This window comes from Grus americana, chromosome 2, assembly GCF_028858705.1.
Source record: "Grus americana isolate bGruAme1 chromosome 2, bGruAme1.mat, whole genome shotgun sequence".
Taxonomy (NCBI): domain Eukaryota; kingdom Metazoa; phylum Chordata; class Aves; order Gruiformes; family Gruidae; genus Grus; species Grus americana.
The window spans coordinates 122789370-122816750 of NC_072853.1; the positions used below are offsets into that span (position 1 = coordinate 122789370).

General features: G+C 47.3%; 1 protein-coding gene across 3 annotated transcripts; it reads left to right on the top strand.

Annotated features, from left to right (window-relative positions):
• The first annotated feature begins 7926 nt into the window (after window positions 1-7926).
• Window positions 7927-26909, top strand: MTURN (maturin, neural progenitor differentiation regulator homolog). 3 transcript variants are annotated; one of them, XM_054815428.1, is made up of 4 exons: window positions 7927-8148; window positions 14031-14153; window positions 20339-20434; window positions 25771-26909. In XM_054815428.1, exons 1-4 carry the CDS (start codon window positions 7987-7989, stop codon window positions 25849-25851), a joined length of 462 nt encoding a protein of 153 aa, XP_054671403.1. In that variant the 5' UTR covers window positions 7927-7986; the 3' UTR covers window positions 25852-26909. The 3 variants fall into 3 exon arrangements, with proteins under 3 accessions (XP_054671403.1, XP_054671405.1, XP_054671404.1); XM_054815430.1 differs by lacking the exon at window positions 20339-20434; XM_054815429.1 differs by lacking the exon at window positions 25771-26909 and having other exon boundaries at window positions 20339-23611.
• The last annotated feature ends 472 nt before the right edge of the window (window positions 26910-27381 follow it).

Consider the following 27381-nt stretch of genomic DNA (forward strand, 5'->3'; position numbering starts at 1 on the left):
GCAGGCTCTGGTGGTTCCCCGCTCTTTTCAAATGGGAGCTAGTGGGTCTTAAGACAAGGGAGATCACCAGTTGCTACTGGGAGAAAAGATACTGATTGAACCTGATCCCCAGAAGTTAATGGGCGCTTCTACAAACCAGCTCTGTGGCACCCTTACTCGAAATTAATTCTTCCAGGCTTATGCAAAATACTAAGGTGCTTTACCTCAGGAACGGAGCCAGATTTTTCTTCCATGCTACCGAGGCTGGACTCAGCATCATAAACAAACCGGTGTAAACAAGGAAATAAAGCCCCTGACTAAACATTAGCCAGATACCAGGTTTGGTGGTTAGTTAATCCAGCCAGTCAACTCACTTCCCAAATACCATCAAGAGATTTTAAGGTGCAGTAAATATGCTGTAGCTGTGTCTACGCTAGCAAGTAGTACAGCCCAGGAGCAGATCCATAATGCAGAAGAGTGCTGAGGTCGTAATGTACGCACCGTCCACCTTTTCATCTGAGAGGAATCCACCTCGTGTGCCCTCTCCGTGACGCAAACCACAGCAGGGCAAGTGGGGCTGACTGGGGGATTTGCTTTCTAAGTGCTCTCCTGACCTGAGCTAACCACTAACGTGTAGGCACTGTGTGTGAACTGGCCCTGTTCCAGCTTCTCTGCAAAAAATACTGGGATAAGAAACACATTAAGAAATATTGCTTAATCCCAGAAGTATAATATTAGGCTTTATAGAGACATTCTCAGTGTGGTATTAATATATGAATCATGCTGAATAATAACACATGATCAAATAGCTGAGACTTAACCATTTAAATAACAAAAAAAAATCTTTTTCCAAAGGAGAAACTCATATTTTCACAAGCTTTAAGGCACAAACGGCATTCCTATGTAATACACACAAATCTCCATCTTATAAGGTGCTAAGTGACTATGTCAAATCAAAAAGAAGGCTATCAGCGGCAGAACTTGGACCGAGCTGCAGATTTTCTCATCTAATCCTAATAGCAGCCTCATGTTTGCGACATCAACGCAGGGCTTGCCCGTGCAGGAAGGTATCCCAACAGACCGAAGTTGGGAACCAGTCTGACTTTCAGAGAAGAGCTTTCAATTGCAGAGGAACGACCAATGCTTTGCGCTTTTAGAAACTTGGGTGAAATTTGGGAAGCTGGGGGGGGGGGAGCTTCCTTTGCCATGGGGTGTTGACCTGGCCAGTGCCATTGCTGTCATTGCCTGCGCTCGGTTTTTCATCGCTCTTCCCCTAAAGCAAGTGGCTGTAACAGGAATAAGTGATGCTGCCGGCATCAGTGTGGACCTACTGACAGAGCCATTGCAACAGAAGTTAAAGCAATGTCTGGGCCAGTGTCCGTGCTTGGGAGAAGACCCTCAGGGTACGATGTGCCAGATACTGCTGTATCTGTGTCAGTTCACACCACTGCTTGTACCAGTATCTTTTTTTTTTTTTCCGTAGACAATAGAGTCATTTTTCTCCACTTCTCCCAGCCTTTAGAAGGAAAATAAATCACTGTAGTTAAAATCACAAGTCCTCGTAAAAACCTGCTTGTGCCCAGAAAGCTAAGTATCAGAGCTTGCCTGAAGCTTGGGAAGAAGTGGCATCTTTTTCAATAAATTTACATCTCTAAATAGATGATAAGTGTTGAATCAATTTCCATATGTTTAAAATAGCAGAGCATTAAGGATTCTGGCACTTCAAGCAATCAAATAATTTGGGACTATTATGAGAATATCTTTTATACTAGTAGAGCAATTCATCTGAAAATCAGGGACAGTCTGCAGCTCTGAGCCCTTTCAATATCATAAAGGATCGCAAATTGACAAAAAAATCCCGTTTGTTGCCTGAAGAGATTGTGGTGCCTTAGGACATCCAGGTCTTTGCAAAATCACCTTTCAGCTCTAAAATAAGCCAATTCATAATATACCCCCCACTTGGCTTGCCTGGCCACACGGTCTGCTCACGGCTACACAGATCCAACGATAAACAAGAGCGTTGGCAGATACTTCCTGGGGAAAAAGGCAGGAACTGGGGTGTACCAACTTCTAGGTCCCAAAAAGACACAACGGCAGAAGCTGTCCTGTGCTCTCCTCCCAATTTCTCCCATCCCTGTATCCAGCCTGGGCTCGCTAAGCCTCACCTCGGGCCACGTCTGGCTGGCTGCTTGCTGGCCCTCAGCTGGCCAGCGCTAAACAAAGTTCACAACTCTTCATTCCTACCATTGCGTCTGTATTTGAGATGAGTCATGCTGTTTTCGAAAGGGCACTGAATATGAAATGTGTACGCAGCCCGTGCTTCAGAAAGTTTCACGGAAAATCCAACTTCTTTCAAAATCAGTTGGTGGTGTTTTTACCTGCGTGCAGTAGGGTGGAGGCTTCATGCTGGGCTTTGAGGGTCAGAATAAAGGGAGGATGGATGAAAATACCTACAGACCTTCAGGTGAAGTGATCCATGGTGAATCCAGCCTCTTGTGTCACCCTCGCTTTGCTGAGTCATCAATGTTTCCATCGTATTTCAGTTCACTGCTCACAAATGTAACGTGCCATTGCTTTAATAAATGCATAGCACTATTGAGCCTGGAGACGCTCCGCTGTTACTGCACAGCACCCAGCAAGGTGGTGTGAAACTGCTGGTCTGGGTCTCAAGAGCAAGAGAGACTTGAAAACTGCCTGCCTGCACAACCACAAAGATCACAGGGCATCAGTATATTCTCCATCACATTTAGCACATGATCTTCCTATTCCTAAAAAGCAAGGACTTGGAAGAGGACAGATTCAGGGGTTGTTTGATGTTTTTTTAAATTTAAGTTCATATTTTGGAGAAAGCAATGCCACCAGGGAGAGCTGCTAACTAGCAAGTGGATTTTTCATAGCCTGGATCTTTATCACTATTTATGTGCTTGATTTCTTACTGCCAAAGCAATAGGATGTTTAACCGTTGACTTCAAAAGAAGGATGTCAAGATTTGTGGGAGCAACAGGATCTTCATTCTGTGTAGATTTTTAACTAACATTTTTTGACAGTTTAAAACTTAATTGAGAAACCATGCATTTCTAATTCACCTTCCCTCTACAACATCTTCTTGACTTGGATCATTCTTCACAGTTTTCTTGCTCTTTATCAACTCCATTTACCATGGCAATGGGTTAAAAAACAACAAAAAAGGCAACCCAAAGCAAAGACCACAGCAACAGCTGCATTCCTCATTAAAGACAAGAAAAACACAAATCTCTGTCGAGATGCTCTGGAAAGCTGAGTATCCCCAGGAGCGGAGAAGTCAGGTGGGGAACAATCTGGAAGATACCAGCGTGCTGGCTCCCGGACTCCAGCCTGGGGGGATGATGCGGTTGAGATTGTGTGCTCGGGAATGATGCAGCACCCGATGGGCGAGTTGGAAATATCACAGCAGCCATGAATTTTTCACTTTTTAGTAACCTCAGTGTAGATGCTCAGGAGTTAAAAACTGATCTGCTGGTCAACAGTCACTCAGCTTGAGTCCCTGGAAGAACCCACTGCTGCTGTGCTGCAGCAGGATGTTTAATGCTGTTACAGGCTCCATGAAAACGTGTGTAGAGCTGTGATGATGCAAGCACCGTTCAAAACCCTGCATAGACCAGGCTTTGCAGGGACAGCTGTTTCAGCACCTCTCTCAAGCAAGCGCAATAGTCAAGACTCTGGACGTGTGAAATGCATGTTGCGAATGAGCTGGTACTGATTACAGTAAGAAATATTTTCTTTTTCAAGGTCCATTGTGTAATGAAGGTCTATGAGGAGTTTGTCATGAGGGGATCAGCCCCCCTTGCCCATTTTTTTCCCCCTAGGATTTCTTGATGCATTTCTCTTCTGGAGCAAGCAATCTTTCCTAAGGAGACCAAACTGCGGAGACAGCGTAGAGATGCAAGACAACAAGCCGACGCAGCACAGCAATTAAGGGTGTATCTCTAATAATTTACTGGAGCTCACCCTCCCGACCCTTCTGTATTTAGATCAGCAGGAAGGGTGCGTAATGAGGGCCTCAGGAGGGCAATCGGGTTCTTACAGCTGGTCAGGCGAATTAATGCGAATTGCTTGGCAGTTCACCAAAAGCAGACCAATAAGGGCTCTTCATAAGAAAAAAAGAGGGGAAAAAAAAAATCTTGAAGGTGGCCAGTCCATGGGCTGGATTTGTCAGATTTCTAACCTGCTGTAGAGGAGAACAGTGGTTCAGTGTTTCGGGGAGACACCACGGCCATGGGCAAGTTGCCTTTGTCTGACACATTTCAGAAACCCTTCTGTTCCTCCACCTTCCACAGCTCCTCGCTCCCCCTCCCCTGCATCCCTTTTCCCACTTCATCTAATGTCACTGTGTCCCGGGGGAGTAGGGGAATAGTAAACACCTAGCAAGGTGCTCTTCCCTTCCTCCCTTGAGCACAGGGCTGTCGAGTTTCCAACCTTCTAGACCACGCTCATCACCAGGGGTCTCAGAGGCAAGGGCTTCTGTAAAGGTAACTCCTGGGAGACCGGTACCTGATACTTTAAAAACTTTCCCTTCTGTGCCTCCTCCAACCCATGCAAACGGCAGAAAATTGGTTTATCCGCTCAACGCTCGTGCAGCAATTCACCTTTGACCTGAAAATTTCATTTCTGGGAAGGTGGAGAACCTGCATAAAAACAGAAGTCACCTGTAAAACATCAGTATTTATATTTCTGGTTCGATTAGCGGGGCAATGTCAGTACACGTGCCCTCCCTTCCTAATACTCTCCATACGCTCTTCGAAGCGAAATGCCGTTTCCAGTCAGCGATAGTTACTGGCTAGTGGCATCCCTCTGAAATGAGCTAGCAACATTTCCCTGACTTCACGATGGCCTGGATTGGGGCGATGGAAAATATCGGAGCTCCTGCATCCCAGAGGGAGATGGAAATGGTAGTGCATCCCCACAGGGTAGGGGGAAATACCTTCCCTCTGGTGCAGTTTCCCTTCCGCAAGCCGTCCTTGCCACAGCAGAAAGCTTCTTGACCTCCCCTCTCCTCTCTCAAGAAGACAGCTGCTCCCCTTATGTGGCCATCCTTCAGGGCATGGATGCTCATGGATATTTGGAGCAAGCTGGAAGCAAAACCATGCGCGTGACTTATATTTTGGAAAAGCTGAGGCATAGTACAGCACTGCTGGCCATCTACCCGTCTACTCAAACGAGCAACGAGTGCTTCTGCTTTTGACTTGCAGAGAGGCAGAAGGGTATCGCGGGCACTGCATCCACCTCGCATCCGCGTTGCCATCCCTCGGCCCGTGGCATCAGCATGATGGGCAGGGCTGCCGAGCCTGGCTTGCTCCGCAAGCAGCACTTTGTGCAGGTTGCTTTCTAGCATTGCCAAAATCACCATCCTTTACCGGGTTTTTTTTTATAATCTGCTTTTGGGGTACAGGTGTAAGGGCAAAGAGACCTGTCACATGTAAATAAACAAATAAGCACGGCTGTCTGGTTTGAATGGCTACGCTGTCAGACGTGGCAAAGGATTTTGCAGCGCGTGCTGCCATAAGATATTTAAAATCTCATTCGAAACTTGTCAGCTTCCCTAACGCACAGAAGGGAGATAACGAACAGCACATACTTCAAAGCGACGTTTTAAGGACTAAAAAGACGTTCACGTGGGGCTTTGAAAATGCACATAAATCATAGGTGTTAACACCGAGACATGGTTTATTTGAAATTGTGGCTGCTTGCAATGCAGCCGTGACCTCCCCTTGCTGCTACGAGCCAGGGCGCTGCGAGGACATGGCTGCCTGGCTGCACACCTCCGGCAGCCCCAAACCCGGATGCCAAACCGTGCGCACGGCCCCGCCAGCGAGAGGGAAGGCCAAGGCCTCGCTCCCACCACCACGTCCTTGCCCAACACCAACACCATCTTTGGGGAGGATGGAAAACAAGGCCGGATCTCAAGGAAGCGCAAAGGGATGGCAGGATAGGGGTTGACCTTGGCGGCCGAGTGCTGTGGCGGGGGAGATGTCTGTCCGGTGGTGGCCCACCGGTTGCAGGCAAGCCGACAATGTCACGTTTTAGGAGAAATGCCTGTATTTTCCATGTCCTATTTTCATGCTAATTATGTAAATACATTTGGGGAAAAACTCCACCAAACACCCAACATCGAAAGAGTGTTGAAGTTGCAAAGCCCTGCACAGGAGTCACAGCCTCGCCAACCCCCAGAGCCCTGACAGCCTGTGGTCACATTTGGGTTTCTGCAGGACCCCTTCCTCCCTTGGGAAATGGCAAGTGGTTTAAGATGTCCTTTCTGGCTGTTCAGGGCTCACCGCTCTCGCCTTGGGCTGCCTGCAAAGCCACAGATCTTCCATGTTGCCCCCGTGGAACTCCCCTAGCACCACCGATTGCTTTGCAGGTATTACTACACCCACCTCCCCCAGGTCTGCACGGCAGGTAGGAGATTGATGTTACCTGCCTCGTTATTTCCCTGGTGAAGGGAGGTGTGGTGGGACCAGGGTAAGTACCTACAAGAGCACCCCCAGGTTCTGGGATTTGAGGCACTTGGGCCAGGAGTTGTGGAACATTTGCCTTTTTTACCGTGCTTTGCAGAGTCAGAGCACAGCTCCCAGTGCAGTGAGGGGTGCTCAGCCCTTGCCACTCTAATAGCACCCCAGGAACGAGGGCAGTATCCAGAATATCTGCATGGAATAAATGAAACACCCTTTGGTGGAAAAACCAGCAGGCAATCGCATCCCACATGCACAAAGGGGCTGAGTTACGGTTGCACGAGCGCTCATGTTGCTGGTATTTCCTGATACCTCAGTGCTCTGCTGCAACGCCAGTGGAGGTTTTTCTCTGCGGTATCATTAGTACCAAGCTCCACTGCAACCGTGCCCGCCGCTGGGTGAAGCTGGGGGACAGGAGATGATGACCGTGGCATCGAGCGCAGCAGCGCGGGTGCTCAGAGCGTGCTCCGGGCCAGCCATAGGCAGGATGGGTGCCTCCTTGCTACAGCCTTGCTGGCGCTGCCCCGCTCAGCCTCATCCCCTCCGCAGCTTGCCACCTCACCAGTTATTTTGGCAGCGGTCGAATGATTTATGCACCACCTAACACGTACGATAGGAGCGTACGACGTGTAACACAGACCCCCATCAGCCGGGCATTTCGTACCTGCAAGTGGAAATGCAGCTGAACACCGCTCCGGAGACAAGCAACGGCCCCTGGGCATTATTTAGAGGCCAGCGTTGCTTTGTCCGTGCAAACTCTTCTACCCGCTGCCCCGCGTGTGCTCTGTGCTACCTGGTGACCTCCACGAGATCCCGGGCTTCCAGCCAAAAACCCACCTATGGCTGGGGATTTGTTTTCCTTTGTGGCACAGCAGACACCGATGCAAATCTAAGGCTCTTTATGAATGCAGATCAGCCCTCGTAACTCACATGCCTTGCTAGACATACAGATAATCACTTGGGATATGCTAGGAAGAGTAATGTGAACGTAACTGCAAATCCATCGCTCCCCAGCGTCGTCGATACAAACCGTAAAGCTTTCCGACGTCACAGGGTGAATCCGTCTGCATTTAGACAGCCCGACGCCACGCGTTTGGGTGGCTTCCGCGAAACTCAGCGCAAGGGGTACCGATCTGTTTGGCTTAAGAGGGTATCGCTAGGCGGACTTTTAACTAAAAGGCAAAATTCTGGATGGGTTCTGGAAAGGGAGAAAAGAGAGACGCAAAGCGCAGCGCGGTCCTGCAGACAACGGATCCCTAGGTGGGCTTCTTGCCCGCCCCCCCCAAGTTGCCAGAAGGCGTCAAGCCGATTGTCTGCACCAAATTCCCTCCCGGGGAGCGGCGGGCCGACCCCTGACGTCCTTTTCCCTCCCCGGAGCGGGGCGCGAGGCGCGGGGCGGTGCGCGCGGCGGGGGTTGGGGGGGCTGGTGGGGGGGGGGGGGCGGTGCGCGGGGCGGGCACGGGGCGGTGCGCGCGGGGTGCGCGGGCGGGCGCGGATCGCGGCGGCGGCGGCGGCGGCGATGGCTTTCGAGGCGCTGGCGGAGGCGGCGGAGCGGTGGTGCGCCCGCACGCCCTTCCAGCTCATCGCCGCCGAGGAGACGGAGCGGCGCATGGACTTCTACGCCGAGCCCGGCGTCTCCTTCTACGTGCTCTGCCCGGAGGCCGCCTGCGGCGACAATTTCGTGAGTGCCCCGGGAGGGGAACCGGGGGGTGGGGGGTGGGGGGGCGGTCACGGGCGTGCGTGGGTATCTGTGCGTGGGCATGCACGGGCGGGCACCCCCTGCACCGCTTTGGGACGTCCCCCTCCTCCGTCCGTGCCGGTCCCCGGTGCTTGGGGGAGCAGCCGAAGGGGGAGCGCCGGGGGGGGGGGGGGCGGAGGACGGGGCCGTGCCCCGGAGGGGCGGAGGGATGCGGGGATGGAAGGCGGTGGTGCCGGGCGCTGCGGGGGCGCCCGGCGTGTGGGCCGAGGGTGGCGGGGGGGCGGGGGGATCCTCCCCAGCGCGCACCACAATCTGCAAAATGGAGTCCGCTGCCGGTGGGGGGCGGCCCCGCGGGCAGGGACCCCCCGCCCGCCTCCCCCATCACCCCGGCCCGGGGAGGCTGCGGGCGCCGCGGGGGAAAAGAGGGGTGCGAGCCCCCCTCCCCCGCTTCTCCTGCGCCCCGCGGGGGCTGCAGCTGGTGCTCCCCCCCCCCGCGGCCCCCTCCATTCCACCGGGGTGTCGGGGCCGGGGCACGGCGCAGGGACGGGCGGACTGGCAGGGCTGTCACGGCAAATGGAGAATGGGCAGGAATAAAATGGAGTCAGGATGACAGGAGGGCCGCGCCCCCCCTCCACCACCCCCCCCCTCCCGCCCGTTTCCCGGGCCCGCCGGGGCTGGGGGGACCCGGGCAGGTGCCGGCCTCCCCTCGCGGAGTTCAGCGGCAAGTTTGTGCAGAAATGGCACCGGCAAAACAACCCGTGGCTTTGGGATGGGGGGGGTGGGTTGTTCCCCATCCCCCCACCCCAGCCCTCCCGGTGGTGAGCAGAAGTGCAAGAAGTTATCGAAAAGCGGCACCTCGCCACGGGGGTTGTAACCTGCAAAGCTCCAGTTAACCGCAATGAAAGGATTTTATTTTGTTTTTTAAAAAGTAGCCGCTAGCACAGACCATTATTGTAGGAATGTTGTAGGTCCTTCCCTTCCCGGAGCAACTTTCATCCCTCGATCTGCTTGACAAATGTTCATTAATTCGCTTTCCGACAGGTAAGTGCAGTATGACCCCATTTGACAGATGGGTTCATGGAAACAAAGAGCAGTGAAGTGACTTCTCCAAGACCACAAATCTCAGCGAGCAGGACATTTATTTATTGTGTCGGGCAGATGGCGATGCTGAATTATGAAAGAAGTTACCTGGAGTTTAGTTATGCGTCTGTCCAGGGATACATGAGACCTTCAGCCTCAGTCCCAGCCATGACAGTGGAGCATCTCTGGGTGTGGATTCTGTCGGTCCAGGGTGGGATTAGCCCTGCACACCCATCTCCTACAGCACCTATGAGCGTGTCAAACCCCAGCGCTCATTCCCTTCTGCCCAGAAAGGGCCATGCCTGCTGGACTCTGAAGCAGGAATATGTATGAATCCAATGCAGGACAAGGCTAAAGCTGTGATTGGATGCTAATGGTATCGGAAACTGCAAAGAAAGCTCATTACTTTTCTTAGACATGTATTGTTTCTCTATGTGCTGCTCAGTAATTGAGCGAACTCTTTCAAAACAAAATCTAGTGAAAAAAAAAAAAGCTTAAGTGGTTTCAGACCCTATTCCCATGCTTCCAACATTGGCCAATTTTTGTGGGTTTGCAACCACATTTTCCCTTTTTTTTTTTGGCAAATATTTTCATTCCAGGGTTGCTGTGGGAAGGACTCCCCACCCAAAGCCGCCAGTAGTAAAGCTGAGCAAAAGGGCCAACTGCTGTCAAATGCAGAACATAAACAGTGGAAAACTAGAGGCAGAGTTTTCTTCTGTCTTTTTTTGGCATAATTACTTGAGGCACTTTTTGTAGCAATAATACTTTTAAGACAGGCCAATAGGTGTCATTCTTAATTCTTTTCCTGTTGATGGTGTCTCTTTAATGCGATTAAGAACCACTAATGAGCTGATTCACCAGCATCTTGTTTTCTGCTCCTAGTCCACAGTGGGGCTTCATTTCTGCTCCCAACTTGGCTGTCTTGGTTTTTGCAGTCATTTTCTTTTTTTCTTATGTTCCAGAAGATAAGTTTCCTCTCTACGTGTAATTACAGGCTAAAGTTTATTTTAAGGACACTTAATACAAGCCAAGGGACTGATTCTCATTTGTGCTTGAGCCTTGTTGCATGGGTCCAGTAACACAATGGAGTGTGAAAGTGAGTAAATATAAACAGAATTCACAGTGGCACACTTTACAACCTTTTTGCACCCTGTGACTCTCATAAAGGAACCTCACATTTAATAAGCCATCTGGTGCCTGGTATTCTTGTTCTCTTGCTTTACGTCTTCATTTCATAATAATGCGACTTAAAAAGCTATTGGGAGGTGCCAGAGAAGTCCATGATAACCCACTTGTAAGGAGGAAAGGATGAGCATGATGAACTTAAAAGGGAGGAGGAGAAAAACATGGAAAGGTTGCCAAGATGCAATCTGGGGGAGAATAACTCTGAATTTTGTATAAAACCAGAGATTCCAGATCACAACAATCACATAATTTTGATTTCCTGTGAAGGTATCTTTGGGCTAGGTTTTTAACATGCTAGGGATGCAGAAAGACCCCTCTAGATGCCTGTAGGCATTTTCAGTACCACCTGGACACTGAAACTCTCTGAATCAGCATTTTAGTTAGCTGAACTACATGTAATTTAGCTCCTGAGGCTTGTGGTGTTCTCAAAAAAAAAAAAAAATTGTATCGCCATAACCAGTGATAGTGAGGGTTGCGGTGCTATTCCTTGCAGTCTTTTGTTTTGTCACCGTGTTATTGCTGGTATTCAAAGTAACCCATAAAGCAAATAAAAATATAATGCCACTTCGATGCAAGATTTCCTGTAAATTATTTTAGAACAGAGTGAGCGAGTCTGAATATTTTCCGCAAGTCAAATTGTCCCCACAAAGAAAAAGTTTTGCTGCCATGCTCAACAGGTGGGCTGGTTAGAAAAAGGTGGTCCGGCAAGTTACTCTGTCATCCAGCAACACTGAATCATCTAAAGGCGTGAGGAAAAGCAAACCCCTCCAGATGCAACCCTATGAATTGCCTCAGCTATGTGCTGTGTGTAGATGCTGAACTAAATAATTCAGCCGTGATCGTAGGTCAGCTGAGGTGGAAATTAGTGGCTGTGTGCTTTTGTAGTGACACAAAGCAACCGTGAGCAAAACTGGGCAAGCTTGGAAAACACATACTCGGATGATGAGGTTGATATTTTTTTTAATTGCGCAGCCATGGCCAAGCACTGTGGTCCACCAGTTTGGCAGCAGCCCACTCCTCCCGCTGCAAAGAGGTTCTCAGGCGTCAGGGTTTTTCCAGGAAAAGCCTCTCCGTATGTGCAGCCTCACTGACTGCTCTAACTTCTTAAGCAAGAACTGAATCCTCAAATTACGTTTGTTTTTATTTTGAGAGGCCAGAATTCCTTTTGCAGGTTCCTCTGGAGATGCGTGAGTCACTGGTGAGACTCAGTTCCTGTACTGCCTCAGTGCAGAGCTGAAGGTCCACGGAGAACTGTAGATGCAGCTGAATACATAGGTGTTATAACCCTGGCCTTTATCACCGTTAAGGAGTTTTCTTGGGAGGGGGGAAGATGAAATCAAGTCATTTCCGAACGAGATGTATGCACTAAGGGCACGTGAGACCTTTCATGGTGTGTTTGTTGCTACAGCCAAAGTTTTTAATCTTCTGCAGACATGGAAATTGTTGGAAGCCTTACTTGCTTATTGCCTTGCAGTGCTATGCAAAAAAGTCTCTTCAAAGGCTCAATGATCAAGTTACTCACTTAGGTTTTTCCTTCATGCTAGATCATCTTATTCTGTGCTACTGCTGACAAATTCACACTGGAGTCTAAAACGTGGTGCAGCTTGAAAAGAGGTTGTAAAAACATGATAGGACAACATGGGGTTAACTTTCCCTGGGGAGCGAACTAGCTATTATTTATAAAAGGGCAGGGCCTGATTTTCATTTATGTGGAAACTCCTGTGTATAGCTCTGGTAGTCAAAAGAAGCCACAATTTAAACAAGAATCAGGATGTTAACAGTCATAATCACTTCATACATATAAACAATTACAACAGGTTTAGCACGAGCCATGAATTGCCAAGCTGCAACATCCAGCTCTTAAGTTTGACGCAAAGATTAGAAGTAACCAAACGGTTATTGCTAACCCCAAGTATTAAGAAATCGTGGGCCAGACCTCCAAAATCTTGAGGCTGTTCTTAAAATGTTGTGATTTGAAAGTGTTCATTTGATATTTTAAAGAAGGTTCATCTGAGTTCACTTCATGTACCTTCTGCCTTTTTAGGCCATAGAAATCACAAAGTTCAGACTTTTTTTTTTTTTCTTCGTAAACAGAAGCTGAGATTTGGTTGTATATTTATAGGACTGCATGGCCCATGACTCTTAAGATGGCATGAAGTATCATGAGACTTGTGGTATGTGCCTTTGAGAGTTGGCAAGACTGTAAAGAGCGTATTTTTATTGCCAGGCTGGTTAAGAGATGACTCTGGTTATATGGAAAGAGTAGAACCTACTCAGTAAGGCAGGGCTCTTTTCATAACAAAACATTTCACTGTTTATGCTTGTAAAATGCAACAAGCAGCAAAGAAAATGTAGGTTAAGTGAGGCTGATAGCAAGACAGTTACAATTTTCATCTTAAAGGTGCAGCTTAGGTGATGTTAAGTAGTGTTTTCTTTCTGAGTGTAAAACTGCATCCCTGGCAGGTACTCACCACCGAACAGGAAGGCGACATGCAAGCCTTATGTTAGGGATTGAAACATCTGTCTTTCCCTGAATGTTAGTTAAGCTTCAGAGAGACCCTTCTCTTTCCTTGTTTAAGCATAACCTACTGTTTATAGCACAGTAAAAAGCTGCATGGCACTTTGGGGAGAAGAGCTGCTGTGCAAAAAATAGAGGTAGAAGAGTCTCAAACCAATTTTGCAGTATTACACTACTTTGTGTAGCAGACTGCCTAAGACAGTCCCATGCACAGTGTCTTCAAAAGGAAGATCTTTTAAAGTATGCTTTAGCTTGTGCTGCGTGCTGCCCTTGTGTGCAAGAAGCATTGTTGCCTGAGTGCTTCCACCATCGCTCACCAGCTCTGTTTCAAACAGCCTCATAGCAGCAGAATAAGCATCAATTTTGGGAGAGGCTTCGCAGAGCCAGGCTGGAGAACTGGCATCTCCAAAGCAAAAGCAAGACGAGAGAAATATCCCAAATGGGTTTAAATGTGCCTGCCCAGGAAGAGAAGATTTGGGTCTGGGAGGAGTAAACCTCAAAACAGGGAGGGAGGCACAAAGTGTCAGGACGTTGTGAGCGCCCAAATGTCTCTTCTTGGCTGTGTGTCTATATTTTGCATCTTCTGCATCGTCAAGACAATTACACATCAAGTTCCAGCTCCAGGGTCACAGCACACTTGCACTAAGCCAGGAAGGCAAAGAGATGCTTTAGCTCTTCCTGAGGGCTTCATTGCAGCAGATGATGCAGAAGAAGAGAAAACCCAGCGTGACTTTTCCAGGTCTGAGCAGGGCTGATGTCAAACAAAAACACCTTCACTTTCAAAATGCGTGTGCGTAAGGCGTGTGTACCCTTCATTGCTGGTGCAGTCATAAGGCGTTTTCTCTTCTGGATTGATTTCCCTGCTTTCTGATGCATCATGTTAATAAAATCAAGGTTCTTCCTCAGAAGCGTGGCTTCTGAAACAGCCTGCAGTGCCTGTCCCCAGTGCGGGTCTGAACTGCAGGAGGCCCGGTATACTTCAGCAGATGTTTACAACATATCACCTTATAAAATCACGTGGAAAGGCCAATGTGAATTCCTGTTAATGCCTTTTCTTTCTTGTGTTGCTGTTGGCTTTCAGCACGTGTGGAGCGAAAGTGAGGACTGCTTACCTTTTCTGCAGCTCGCACAGGATTACATCTCCTCCTGTGGGAAAAAGACACTCCATGAAATATTGGAAAAAGTCTTCAAATCCTTCAGACCTGTAAGTGCCTCTTTTGTACCTCTAAACATTGACAGTTACCTGTGACTTTTAATAGCATAGCACTGGATGGGGCAAAGTGATTTTTCTTCTGCAGGGACTTACATCTCCAGCCAGCTGCCTGGGCGCAGGGGTGTTAGCACGTAAGCTACTATCAGGCAATTGGGAATTGTTTCTTGGAAGCCAGCTGCCTTTTTATTTCCATCTCTGCATTTGAGAGGATGACATTCCCGCACGGGGTGGGAGGCCAACTGGTGTGGCAGCCGGTGGCAGCGGCTCCCCAGCTACGCAAGGGCTCGCGTCCTGCTGATGCAGCGCTGACTCCGAGGAACTGGATGCGAGTCAGCGCCGCGGGACTTTGTGGCAGAGTTGTTTCCTGGCACTGGAATTGGGGAGTTTTGCAAGGATCTGAGTAGCAAGAGTAAACCTCTGGGAAGCTAGAAGTACAGTCTCTCCTCAGAGTGGTTTGTTTTGTTTTAGGGTTGGCTTTTTTTTCCCCCCAAGTAGTCCAGATTTTGCTGTTAGGATGGTTGCCACTTGGTATTTGCAAACGCCAGTTTGGTCACTGCTTGAGAAGAAGTTGGAGCAGAAGCTGAGTTTTGTGGGGAAGGGGCTTACATTTTTCCGTTTTGCTGCTACTCAGCTTTCTCTATCCTTGTTTAACACTAAGATTTGGGTCAAAGACTGGGTTTCTTCAGGGTGACGTGATTTAGGCTGGCCATTCTCCTTCATTTTTGCCAAATCCTCCCTTTGCACAGCCTCTCCTTTTGAGTGCCTGGGGCTGGGTAAGGGGCTGGAGTGGAGGTTCATTTCCAGATCCATGCTCCCGTGATGTCCATGGGAAAGCTGACCAATGGACGTTTTTATCCTAAACCGAAAACGTAGACCTTTTTCCCTCCTCTCTTTTTCTGGCTGACTAATCAAGAAGACTGAAAATGTATCCCAAGTATTTAGAGCGAAAGGGAGGAGCTGGAGCGCCGATATGAAAACACTGGCCCTCCCTGTGTTACACCCTTGCATTGCCTTGCCACGGACCGCCACAGCTGGTCGACATAAAAGAGCATCGTTTTAAAGAATCCTTTGAGAGACTGGAAATAAATAGAACAGATGCACACTTTTCTTAGAAAGGACTGGAAATCTGATCTGTCAGTACAGCTGCTTGTAATTGTGAAAACATACAAAAATATAAATATGTTTCCCAGAACAGTATTCAGCTCTGGGATCTTCATAGCTGTTTTCTCGCACTCTGAAAAGCTGTGTCTTTGAGGAGAAACTTCCATTGGTTTAACTAAAAAACACTTCAGAAAGACTTAATTAAATTGGTACAGATCACTCACTTCATTTAAACCACGTTTATTTCAGCATAGCTTAAGTTGCTGAGAAATTGGCTTCAGTCAAGCCAAGTTAAGCTACTCTTCAGAATAAAAAGGTTCAAAGTGAGGGGAACCATTATGGTCATTGAGTCTGGGCCCTTCGTTAATGCATCACATTTCACTCCATGATTCCTACCACCGACCACATAAATTGTGGTTGAGCTGGAATGTATCTTTTCCAGAGACATCCCATCTTGACAGAAGGTCTTCAGGTAACTTAAAGGATACAACACTACTGAGCACTTTTTTTTCTCATCATTAGTTATGCTCCTGTGAAAAACTTTTATTTACAATCTGCATTTTTCTAGATTTGCTTCCTAACTGTTGAATTTCATTATGCTTTTGTCTTCTCAAGAACGGTGTCCTCAAGTATCTCTTTATTTTCTCTTGGATGTACCACAAAGATTAAGTTTCTGAGATTCTCCTTTGACCTAGTATTGAGTGATTTGCATCAGCGTAACAAAACCGGTTTTATCATTCAAGGTATGGCTGTGTGTAGACAAGTCTGATAAGGAATGTATTGATATTTTCCCCTTATTGGAATTATTAAAAATAGCACATGCATGGTAGGATAGATTTTAAAAAGTGAAGGGTGTTACAATGGATGTATGAAAACAGTTATTTTACACCCTCAGGCCTTTGCCAGAACAAAACCACTTTTCATCGGTATGAGGAAATTATTTCCTTGGCATTACTTTGCGATGTTCCCCATCCTTTCTCTGCTGGACCTGTTTTGCTAATGAGACCACCTTGCTGTGAGCATGGAGGTAATAGTGCATTTGCAGGGCACTTCTTCTCCACTATCCCAACCAAGTCTGCTATCAAAGACCGGGCTGGCAAATTTCAGTTTGAAAAATGGCAGTTTGGGAAAAAATGGTGCTGAAGGTCAGACTGGACTCTTCTGAAGTGTCTGGTGGTCCTGGCTACTCAGTCTGAGATACTGAGGAGGAGCCAGTGGCCAGACCTTCTGAAAGTCTTTTCCATTTTGGTATTTCCAGCCGGACATCCAAGATTATTTAAAGACAGTTTTGAAAGTCTTTGTTGGGGTCCTTCCAAGGGAGATGTTTAGTAGGAGACACCGGTGGTGCATCTGCAGCTCTCCATGCCTTCGTGCATGGCACAAGCACCTGCCCTCCCTTAACCGAAGGCTCCCAGACCGATTTTCACCCTGCTCCGCGCATTCGTGATAACAGCCCAGCTGTGTCTCCGCAGGCTTACCCTGGGACTGCGGCGTGGGATGGGATTGGCTGCTCACGCTGCTGGGCCCCGTATTTCGGAGGTGATGAGAGTGGGGATGCCCAGTGGTTAGTATCCCTCTCAATGAGACACAGATTTCCCTCCGCTCTCCGCTCTTCCTTGGGCGCAGGAGGCAGTGAGGGCGGTCGGGGGCTGCTCATCACCCCTCTCTGCTCTCAGGCCTCTCTCCCTTATGTTTGATGGGCATAAACACAGTGCCAGGGCAGGATATTTATTTAGGTTAGGCTTGTGAAAAGTGTTGGTTAACCTGCGACAGCTAAACCACACCTCTAAATCCTGCTGTAGACAAGGTCAAGCTGTTTCTTTACTGAAGGTTGTGGGGGCCACATTGTCTCTGCCCATTACTGCCTTCCTGGGTCAGTTTCCCCAAAACTGTGGGATTTACCTTATCCAGTTATTCAGGGAGCATCCAAAAGTGCCAGACACCATGCAGGTACATGAAGCGGTATCAATAACACTAGGCTCAAATATCACTGTTTGCCTCAGAGTATCCCAGCTCCTCCGATGTCTTTGTCTCTCAGGTGCCAGAGGTGTCCGTGCTGGTGCTTGTCAGCACATCTGCCTGAAGACTGAGCCCTTCGCACTGGGATTCGACAGAACCACGTTATCTCTAGCGTAGCATCATGTGGACCACTAAAGCTCGGTCTTGTACTTGGCTTATTTTTCATTGTACTTGTACGTCAGCTTTTGGTAGGAGATGATGTCAGTCTGCTTTCATGACTGAGAAACTACTAGGTTATTTGTATAAAATCAGGGGACTTTGAAAGAGTTAAGAAAGACAGACAAGTAAAAAATAAAATATGCCTGAGGGACATCACACCAACTGGCAGAGTTTGCAGAGAACCAAAACATGAGTCGTACAATTCAGCAGCGAATTCCAGGGCTCCTGCATTGAACTCACCTTCAGCCTAAAAAGCTACATCTGAATTGGGGAGTCTGCAGTGTAAAAGCTATTTATCCCATATTCATTGAATTCATACATGTCCCAGTGACCTCTCGTTTACCTCCAGATGGGTAGTTTGGCCAGGATGTAGTTCAGGCGGTGCTACCGCTGGTGGTTGTCCTCCGTCCCTCCTCTCCACCTTCCTGTCCTCCTCCTCCCCCCCACGTGTACCCACCTGGCAGTGTTGTTCCCCTTGGCTGTTTGGCTGATGGATCAGCTCTCCCTTTCTACACCCCTTTCCTGTTTTACCTCTTTCCTCCTTGTTTTTGCTCTCCGTTAAAGTCCTTTCAAGTCTGCCACGTGGCTGATGATACTTTAATATATGAAGTAGATACGGACTAGAAGCAGAAGCAGAAGCTGGTGTGTTTGAAAGAAAGCAAGGTGGAGTCAGTCTAGGGTTAACTCAGGCCACCTTCATCATCTTATATTGTCCTCATCTTTTATACACCTTCCTTCTGCTTTGACCCAATGTTTGTGGAGCTCCCTGTACTTTGGCCCCTAATCCTCCCTCCTTGGGGTCAAGGTGTGGGCTGTGATTGTCCCTGCAGTCCAGAGAGCATTAAGGGGTTAATGGCTGTGAGGGACCATAGTCCTGTGGGAAGCAACGAGATGTGACTCCTAAAAGCAGGACCTGCTTGACTGAGGTCCTTGGTGCCTTGGAAGATCCTAAAGTGTCCGTGAGAGAACAAAACTGTGCCTCTCTTGGAGGAGCATCCCATCCCATCCCCACCCTTCCTACGCTCTGTAAAACTGCTAACGTCTGCAGCATCACTCTGATTTACACTGCGCCGGGGAGAGGAGAGCTGGGTTTCCCGAGGGCAAAGGGAGAGGGGATGTGTGAAAAGCAGGACGTGCTCCCCATCTTTTGGGATCGTGTGCGTTTTTGCAGTTCTCGTGGTGTATGTTGTGTTTTCTGTGCTAATTTTGCATGGGAAAGGCTTACAGTATCCCATAAAATGAAGACTCATGTGGCTCATTTCCCTGCAAATCAAGGAGGAATTATAACCGGAGCTGGGCAAAAAAAAATGTGATCAAAGCTCTTTCTGCTGGGTGATATAAATGGAGCAGTACAACACTCACATTTAATTTGACTACACCAAATCAGTTTAGCAAAAATAATACTGGTGGATAAGAAAGTCTAGAGGCCTTGCTTTTGTGTTTTAAAAACTGAGTATTTTCATTTTAGCTTCAACATGAAACAAAAGCCCCGCATCTTGAAAATGAACCAAGTAGTTTCACGTTCAGTTAAGCATTTGATTTGAAAAATATTTATGTGTAGGAATATTTACTTTTTGTTCTGCTCAGAAAACAAGAACATTTTCAGCTTGGGGTCTCTCTGTAAGTATTTTTAAAATGCAAAGGAGGAGGTTTAGTTAGCAAATTCTCCTTCCATTTCCCTGTCGAAGAAACCCTGCTGCTAAAAACCTGGTTTTCTCCCAGTGATGTGAGGAATACAAGCTTCATTGGACCCAGAGGTTAATTCTGTGCATTGTATTTGTGTCCACTGAATAATTTTGAATGTTGATCACAGGCTGAATTAGTTTAGGTCTCTAAAAATCTGCCTTGTCACAGCCTTCTTTTTTTCATGCTACCACGTAGCAAGTGTCACCCTCCTCACGATTTTTCTGGGCTTTGCCTCTTTTGAGAGCTAACAGCTGCGTCGCTCTCCAAACAGGGTGTTGCATGCATCTCTGCTGCTCTTCCAGCCCCGGCAAGCTAAATACATGGTATTCCCAATAATACCTGGCATACAATTTTGGTTTGTGGCTATTAATAGTTGTTAGCGTAGGATTCTAATATGAGATTTCCACAACAGATGCATTCTTTTGACTATTATTGTTTATCTGTCTTCTTGACTTCTGTCAGCTTGACAGCCTTTTGGAGGAGAGGGGAAAAGTTCAAACATCACTGTTTGGTCCTTCTCCTGTAGCAAACAAGTGCCATTGCAGTGATCGGACGCATCCAAACATTGTCCAAGGAAGATGGGCTGGCAGTTCTTCATAAGCCCAAATCTAATTTGCAGAAATTTAAAGGGACTCGGTCAATTTTGAGTTGAATACACAGTATTTCTGACTGCAAGGGCTTTACCCAGCGTGCAAGGCTTCGTCAGGTGTGATGGAGTGAAGGGTTCAAGAGAAGCACTTAATGTGATGGGATCTTTAGCTTTTTAGGGACTCCTTGCATACTCCATACTAACCAGTTCTGCATGAGGATGCTCTCTTCTTTAGCTTTTGTAGTGTTGCCAAACACGATCTTAAACCAAGGTAACTACTGCTACAGTGTTATCATGGTTCTTTCTGAAGTTAAAGCACTGCCAAGTCTGAACACTCAACAATTCATGATACAACCTCAGGGAAGAATGCAAAGCTTTTTGCAAGTGCTTTGCTTTGGTTTTATTTATCTTCCAGTCTCTGAGCACTTAATTTGGTGTGAGTATGCATTTTCAAATCTTTCTCTGTCACAGAAGGGAGAAAAAGAGAGTCAAGATCATTACGCAATACCATTATTCCAGGGTTTGAGGTTTTCAAGAAATGGCACCTAGCTATTCTGAGATTTGCAGCGAAGCTGCACAAGTGGGTAATTCGCTATTACACGGTATTTTCTCTTCTTTGTAGTTACTTGGGCTTCCAGATGTTGATGATGATGCGTTTGAAGAATATAACGCAGATGTGGAAGAAGAGGAACCAGAAGCCGATCACCAACAGATGGGTGTCAGTCAGCAGTGATTTTATGAGAAGCTAAAAAATTCGGAAGCCTTTGGTACCAGGGTCGGGTGGTCCCACGTTAGCCTGTTCGAATTAGCACATCACATGGGGATATCTGGCTCCCAGGATAGAAGTTCTACAAAATGGTTTAAAAAAAATAATAATAATAATCTGTGATGAGCTTTGCTAAGAAGTGACCTGAATTTTGCTCCTGCTTCAGTGGGTTTTCTATGGAGTTGTCTTGGTAGCATTCTGCCATTATCAGTCTAGTTTTGTCGCTGACTTGTCTCTTCGATTTGTGTTTGAGTTTAGCGTTCGCTGACATGAATGTAGAGTACCGAGAATGTAGGCAGCATGTGGTGAGAGTGCCGAGTCCTCACCGGTGACCTTTCCGAGGAAACCAGCGCAGAGACCAAACGCGACCTGCGCTTTTCTTTTTAGTTCAACAGCTATGGTTTTTGACAAAGTACCAAACTTGGAGAGATTTCTCCTGAAAAACAGTAGTTTAATAGTGGTCGGTACAGCAGAAGTGCGCATGAAGGCTTAATAAAAATAATGGGAAGTGGGAAATCCAGGGGAATATTGGTGTCAGATGTATTAATGTCGTTTTATTGACACCTGAGTTTACAAGTGCTGGATTGATAACTGGGAGTAATTAGTATCAGCAGTACACGTTATAACCAACCGTGGTGCTCCAACACCATTTGATCCAAAGCCAAACGCTGCTTTTGTACAAATCAATTAAAAAATAGCCATCACCTATCCCACTTCTGCATGACAACTAACTTTAAGATTCCCTGTTTTTAATACACTGCTAAATTACTACTCAAACCTTGTAGCGTCATGAATTGAAGTGCAACTTAACTTTGAAGCCATAAGGGTATAAACCAACACCTGGCTCTTAAAATTATGCTGGACCTGTTCCTCTCCCTGGGCCTTTGAGCTAGTCTGGGCATTTACATCTTGTTGGAGGAAAGCTAAAATACTACTACTTTGGCTGATATAAAAACTAGTGACGTTTTACTTAGCTGGGGACTTGCTCTCCAGAGGGGTTTGGCTGGGTCTTGGTACAAAGGAGAAGATGACCCCTCGTATTTTATACCTATTTGGCGTAGATTTAAGTGACTCGGATGAGTGCCAAACTGGGAAGATGCAGGGTCTCTTTATTTACTTGCCTTTTGTACTGAAACTATAAGAAGCAAAGGGGATTCTGTTGTAATACAGCTGTTTTCCACAACTGAGCAAAATGTTTCTAAATTTACTCCTTTTTTCCAATTTTTTAAAAATCATGAAATGAAGGTCACATGCTTAAAAAGCCCTTTTATACAAAATTAGCTTTATAAAAACAAAAAGTGAGTGAAGAGAAAATGCTTGGACAACTCCTAGAAGCAACTCACACCATTTTGAAAACCCTGTTGTTAGCCATGTCTCCTTTTCAATAGATTTTTTAAAGATTGTTCTTCAAGGTTACTTAAGAGAGCAAGTTTTCTTGGTGGTTTACATTGCTGATGATGGCTTGAGAGATGCATAGCACTTGATTTTTCCGATCTGGGGCAAAGACCTTCCATAACTGGGACGGTGTGTGGTACCTGAGTATGCACAGATGTGTCTGCAACACTGTAAAAGTCAGAGTTTAAGAATATCGAAAAAAAGTGGAGAGAAATAGAGCTTAATGCAACTTTGTACATTATTTCGGCATGCAGGCATAAACATGGTAGTCGCAGCACATTTTCTATGGACTAGTGACGTGAGAACCGTGGCAGTTCATTGTATAACACTGTACAGCAGCAATAGGCTTTTTGCTTACTAAAATAAAGTGTAAGACCAGTGGTTTCCATCCCTGCTTTAAGTCCCTAAGTTTTTCTTTCCTGTCCTGCCAAAACAGATGCCATAAGCTTAAACAGAGCCTTGCTTCAGGAGAACCTTTCTCTTCGTAGCATCGAATTCTCTGGTTGCGGCTCATACCAGTAGATCTTTTGGGGCTGACTTTCCTCTGCTGTAACGTAGTGCAAGACATAATTTAGAGTAGCGCAAGCCGGAGGCAAAGTCCTGCCGTTCGGGTTTGCGGGCCACTTGCACCCGTTTTGCTTAGGTGCAGGTGGCTGGCACCGACACGCGCGTGCACGCGCCCACACGCACACCTGCACGAGCCCCAGGCACGGCTGCGTCGTGAGCTGAGCTGAGCTGCGGGGTCAGCCTGGCTGGGAAATAACCCTCTGCCTTTTTTATGGACAGGCAGTTTTCCAGCCGGATCAATCCCACCACCTGGTTCAACGCGTGGCTGCACAGAGGAGTGCTGGCACAACAGAGGGGAGGGTGCAGGGGTGGACATGGGTGGCAGCTGAGGACCCGCAGCCAAAGGCTCCTTGCACCCCTTGCACGGTGTTAGGGGCCCATGGCGGAGGTGCGGACGTGATCTGAACCAAGCGCTGTGAAGGATTGATTCCACAAGGCTCAACTGGAGAATCGGGCTCTGGGTGGCAGCGGGATAGGCAGGAATTCATGAAATGAGGAAAGACTGTAAGATCTAGTGCTTATAATTGCATACAGGAGGTTGTAATATGTACTGCACTCTGCTACCTTTCCCTGCATGTTGATTGAATTGTTACTGAGCATTTGAGCATTAATATGGTTACAAGCAAACGTAAAGCTGTAAATTATGTAGATATGTTTTCTGTATTCACTAACAACTCGCTCTTTTTTTGGAATGCCATATGCCATTTGGGTGACCTCCACACCAGCCTGCAAGTGCTGAACAGCTTGGGGGGCCTTCTGCAGCTCCCACCCCTGCAAAATTCCCACTGAAGCCAGCGAGATGTTGCTCGAACGGGACCTGCAGGACCAGGCGCTCCGGGGAATGCGCGAGGCTTGGTCCTGCAGAGAGCTGAGTGCTCTCCTCCCTGCTCACTTCGCTGGGAGCCGAATGTCTTGAGCCCTGCTGCTGAACTGAGGCATGACCAGGCAGCACTGAGAATAAACTGGAATTTTATACACAGAAAATTTAATTTACATGTGTATTAAATGTGAATGAGCATTAATATAGAATGTATTTTATCAAAAAATATCGATTGCTTACTTTGACCAAATACATTTCTGTATTACCACGTTACTTGTTCCATACTTACCAAACAATTGAAGAGATGTGGAACTGGTTTAGTTGTATTACAAAGTATTTTTATATTTTATTTGTATTTTATTTTTCCCTCACTCTCACCACAAATTCAGGTTAGTAGCCATTCAGTAATTAACCATGGATAGCGTGACCCAGTGGCTAGACTGCCAGACACAAGATTTGCGAACACATGCATAAATGCTTGCAAGCTTGGGGACTCGGTGAGAAAATGTGGGTTCAGAGCTCTGCCATTGCCTGGCCCTGAGCTTCTGGTGGATCTCAGTGGCTGGGAATTCAAGGCAGGCCTCCAGTTATGCATCCAGGCCTCCATGAAATTCGGTGGGAGCAGGGCAATTCCTTTGAAAATCCCACCTTAAGTCTTTTGTAAAAGGGGCCATTAGTATTGTTTGCCCACCAGTGTATAAAGTGCTTTTTAGATCTGTGGGTGAAAAGAGGTATGCGTTACCATTGCCTATCCTGAAAGCAAACCATTAGTGAAAGGATATAGAAGAGTCTCCCTTCTCCTCTCTCTCTCATACCTCTAGCTAAATATAAATATACCGGAGCAGATCCTCTTGCAGAACTGGTGCTTCTGAATATGAGTTGCGTGAATGCAGCGAGCAGAGTGCTGCTTGGGGGATGAGAAGTACACGGGATGCCAGAGGGAAGAGCAGATTTCAGAAATGCAACAACTGGTTTGGGTAGCAGGGGCAAGAGTGAGAAAGGGCCTTTTCAGAGAGATGCTGGGATTTCTGAGACAGCCCAAACCATGTATCTGCTTATTCAACCTATGCAGTTTATAAAAAGCTGCTCTGGACATTACTGGAGCCTTGAGCTTTTTCTGTTAGTGTCCTTCCTGATGAATGGATTGAGATGGTTGAAAGAGGAAGGGATGGAGAAAAGACAAACTAAAAAGCCTTCTCCTCCTCTCTTCCCCAACATTATTATTTATGATATTGTGTGAGTAGGTAGGAGCAGCAGTCAGGGAGCATGAAGCTGCTTTATTGTGTGCACAGTAAAATCTCTTAAAAGGACTTGCTCATGACGGAAAAAATTGGCAAACCATTTCCTCGCAAAAAGGGGAGGAATAGCACACCCCTGAGCATGATGACCTGAACCCTACCAGACTTCAGCTCCACCTCCTGCCCTGGGTTGTTTTCCAGACAGTTTCCCTCTGTGCATAGTGCTGTGCCTTGGAAAGTCGCATGCCTGTAAGAATGCTGCTTTTGATGGGAATAGCTGGAGTTGCTTTTCCTGCATCGGTGACCTGCATGCTGGCTGCTGCGTTTTGGCACTGTGTCCTGTGCAAGATGTGCTGTGTGAGATGGTGGCGGGGGGCAGCGGGGAGGAGTTTCTGCTACAGCATTGCTTAGTAGGTGGCATGAGACTGTGACAGTAGACGTGATTGCAGTGACATTATCGACATTGCTTTGGGAAGCTGCCATACAAGACAGACTCCCAGCCTTTCAACATGTTTCCTGATCTTTTACTGGGACCCAGAGCTGAAGTCCAGGGCTATTTTACTCACAGTCAGCTTTAGCTGTGGCAGGAGGCAAGGTTACCAGTTCATCCATCCTTACCTTGTGTCCACCCATGACCTGTGTCCATTCTTACCCCGTGTTCATCTTTCCCTCATGTCCATCCTTACCCTGTGTCCATCCATACCCTGTATACATCCTTCCCTCGTTTCCATCCTTACCGCTCTGTTCTCAGAAATTCCCACTCCTAGAAGAAGGGTAGCAGAGGAAGGAACACTTCTTACCTCCCACAGCTTGTGGCATCAGCGAGAGCCGCAGTTCAGTGAGTGTGTTACTGAGCCGCGCTCTCCTTCTCACTGGGGGATGAGGTGGCAAGGGAGATGTGTTATCCTCGGACTCATGAGTGGTCTGTGTCGGACAGGGGTTATGCAGAAGAGAGCAGTCATTTTAGGTGCCAAACCCACAATCTTTTCACAGGGAGAGATGCCTAGCTAAATAATCCAGTCTCTGAAAATCATGAGCCATTGGGGCTTTCCAGGCTGGGCACCCAGAAAATGAGACCTCTCTGGCTGCTGGTCGCAGGGGAGCCTGGCCCAGCCTGCAGGTCTCTTTCTCAGTGCTGGCTGGTTTCAGTCTGGTCACAGGACATGGGAAATTGGGAAGGATCCCTTCAGGGGCTCTAGCTGGATGTCGCTTTCTGTAAATCGCTGAGCAGAGGGAAATGCTTTGTTTTATCTGTTTAATTCTGGCAGGACCTCCCCTCCTCCCCGGCAGCCTGTCTCTGCAGCCAGCTGCAGCTGGGAAGCCTTCATGTGACAGCCATGCAGGAGTGACGCAGGGCAGCAGCTCTTAGACCCTGCCACAGGCTGGGCGTGAGGTGGTCCCTGCAGAATCACCACGGAGCTGAAGGCTCACGGACGTCACTGCCAAGGCAGATACTAAAATACTATGATTCTATAAAGAGATTCCTTAAATTTGGTCCTTACCTCTGATAGGAAAGACTCTGAGAGCAGACCCTGTCACCACAGAGTTTATTGGACTTCTTCTGAGACTTACTTAGTTGTATTGTTGGTATCTGATGTCTGTGGCAGGTGTACGAAGGAAACCTCTTCACTTACCCACAGTCACCCATTCAGTGAGCCAAATAATCATTTATGTCCTGTATGTTTGACTTTTTTCTCATTGCTGATTTTTTTTTAAAGACAGACAATCCCTAAAGGTCCATCTGCATTATTGCAAACCCCATTTTCTACAGAGCCGCATAGCGCTGCACTGTCAGTAGAGCTTGGTCATAAACAAATACACAGATTAACAAAAAGCACGTTCATTTGTCTGTAGAAAAAACTTCTTTGAACTGGGTACTGCTGACTACAGTGAAGCTCACTGGTTTCATGTAAAATACATTGAACTTTGAAATTCCCTTTCTGTACTGACATGCTGTTGCTCATGTAGGCAAAGATCTGCAGTAACACTGCATGTAAAGGATGTCTACTTTCATCTTCGGGGGTGGTGGTGGAAACGTCAGCTCTGGATTTCAGTCAATGCGATTTTTTTTGTTGTTGTTGTCAAGTTTTCCTTTAGCAATGCAGGGACCAGTCAGACCTCAACACATCAAGCAGAAACCGTGTTGCGCCATGCCACGCAAAGGCTGGCTTTGATGTGCTTTCCACCTTTTTTTCTGGCTGGAAGATCTCTCTGTCTTTGGGACTACAAAGCTGTGAAATGAGTCGCCAAAAGATGCTGCCCTTTTGTTCAATGCTTTGAAAGGTGTAAGCCTTCAGTGGAGCCCTGGCTTTCTTCTGATCCTCCTTCCTCTCCCACCACCAAGGCATCAAATCCAGCAGTGTCGTTACACCATGAGCTTGCCATTAAAGAGCTTATCAAACTCTGATGACTGATGGAGTCTTTTCTGTGTAGGAAAACCAACTAAACAAGGATTTTGAGGGGCTAAAGCATAACTGCAATGCGTGTGGCAAAGGGAATGAGTTTTGCATTTCCTGGGCAGTGTCAGTGCATGGTGGGATAAACATGGTTGTTTGCAGGTGTAAGGAGGAGAAAAGGGTTTCATCTGAGCTTTGGGCACTGCAGAGTAAGCCCTGCTTTGCAGGACAGGACCCAGAACTGCCGGATGGTTCAGTTTGGCGCAGTCGAGGCGGTGGATTTGCTGTCAGAAGATGGGAATTGGTGGTAATACTTGTGGATGAGCCACTATTTCACACTTCCCAGGTCCTCTTCTGTTTTGCACAGATTAGGGAGACATCTGCTCTAATTAAGAGACATGTAACAATGCTGAAATGAAAATTGGTGGTTCTGTTCAACTTATTTGTCTCTTTTCTTTAAACACTGCACTTTTAATTGCCGCT

Coding starts and splice junctions, on each gene's coding strand:
- MTURN (XM_054815428.1), top strand. CDS start 7,987: ATGGCTTTCGAGGCGCTGGCGGAGGCGGCGGAGCGGTGGTGCGCCCGC. Junction 8,149..14,030: donor CCGCCTGCGGCGACAATTTC/GTGAGTGCCCCG, acceptor GTTGGCTTTCAG/CACGTGTGGAGCGAAAGTGA. Junction 20,435..25,770: donor CCGATCACCAACAGATGGGT/GTCAGTCAGCAG, acceptor TAATTCTGGCAG/GACCTCCCCTCCTCCCCGGC.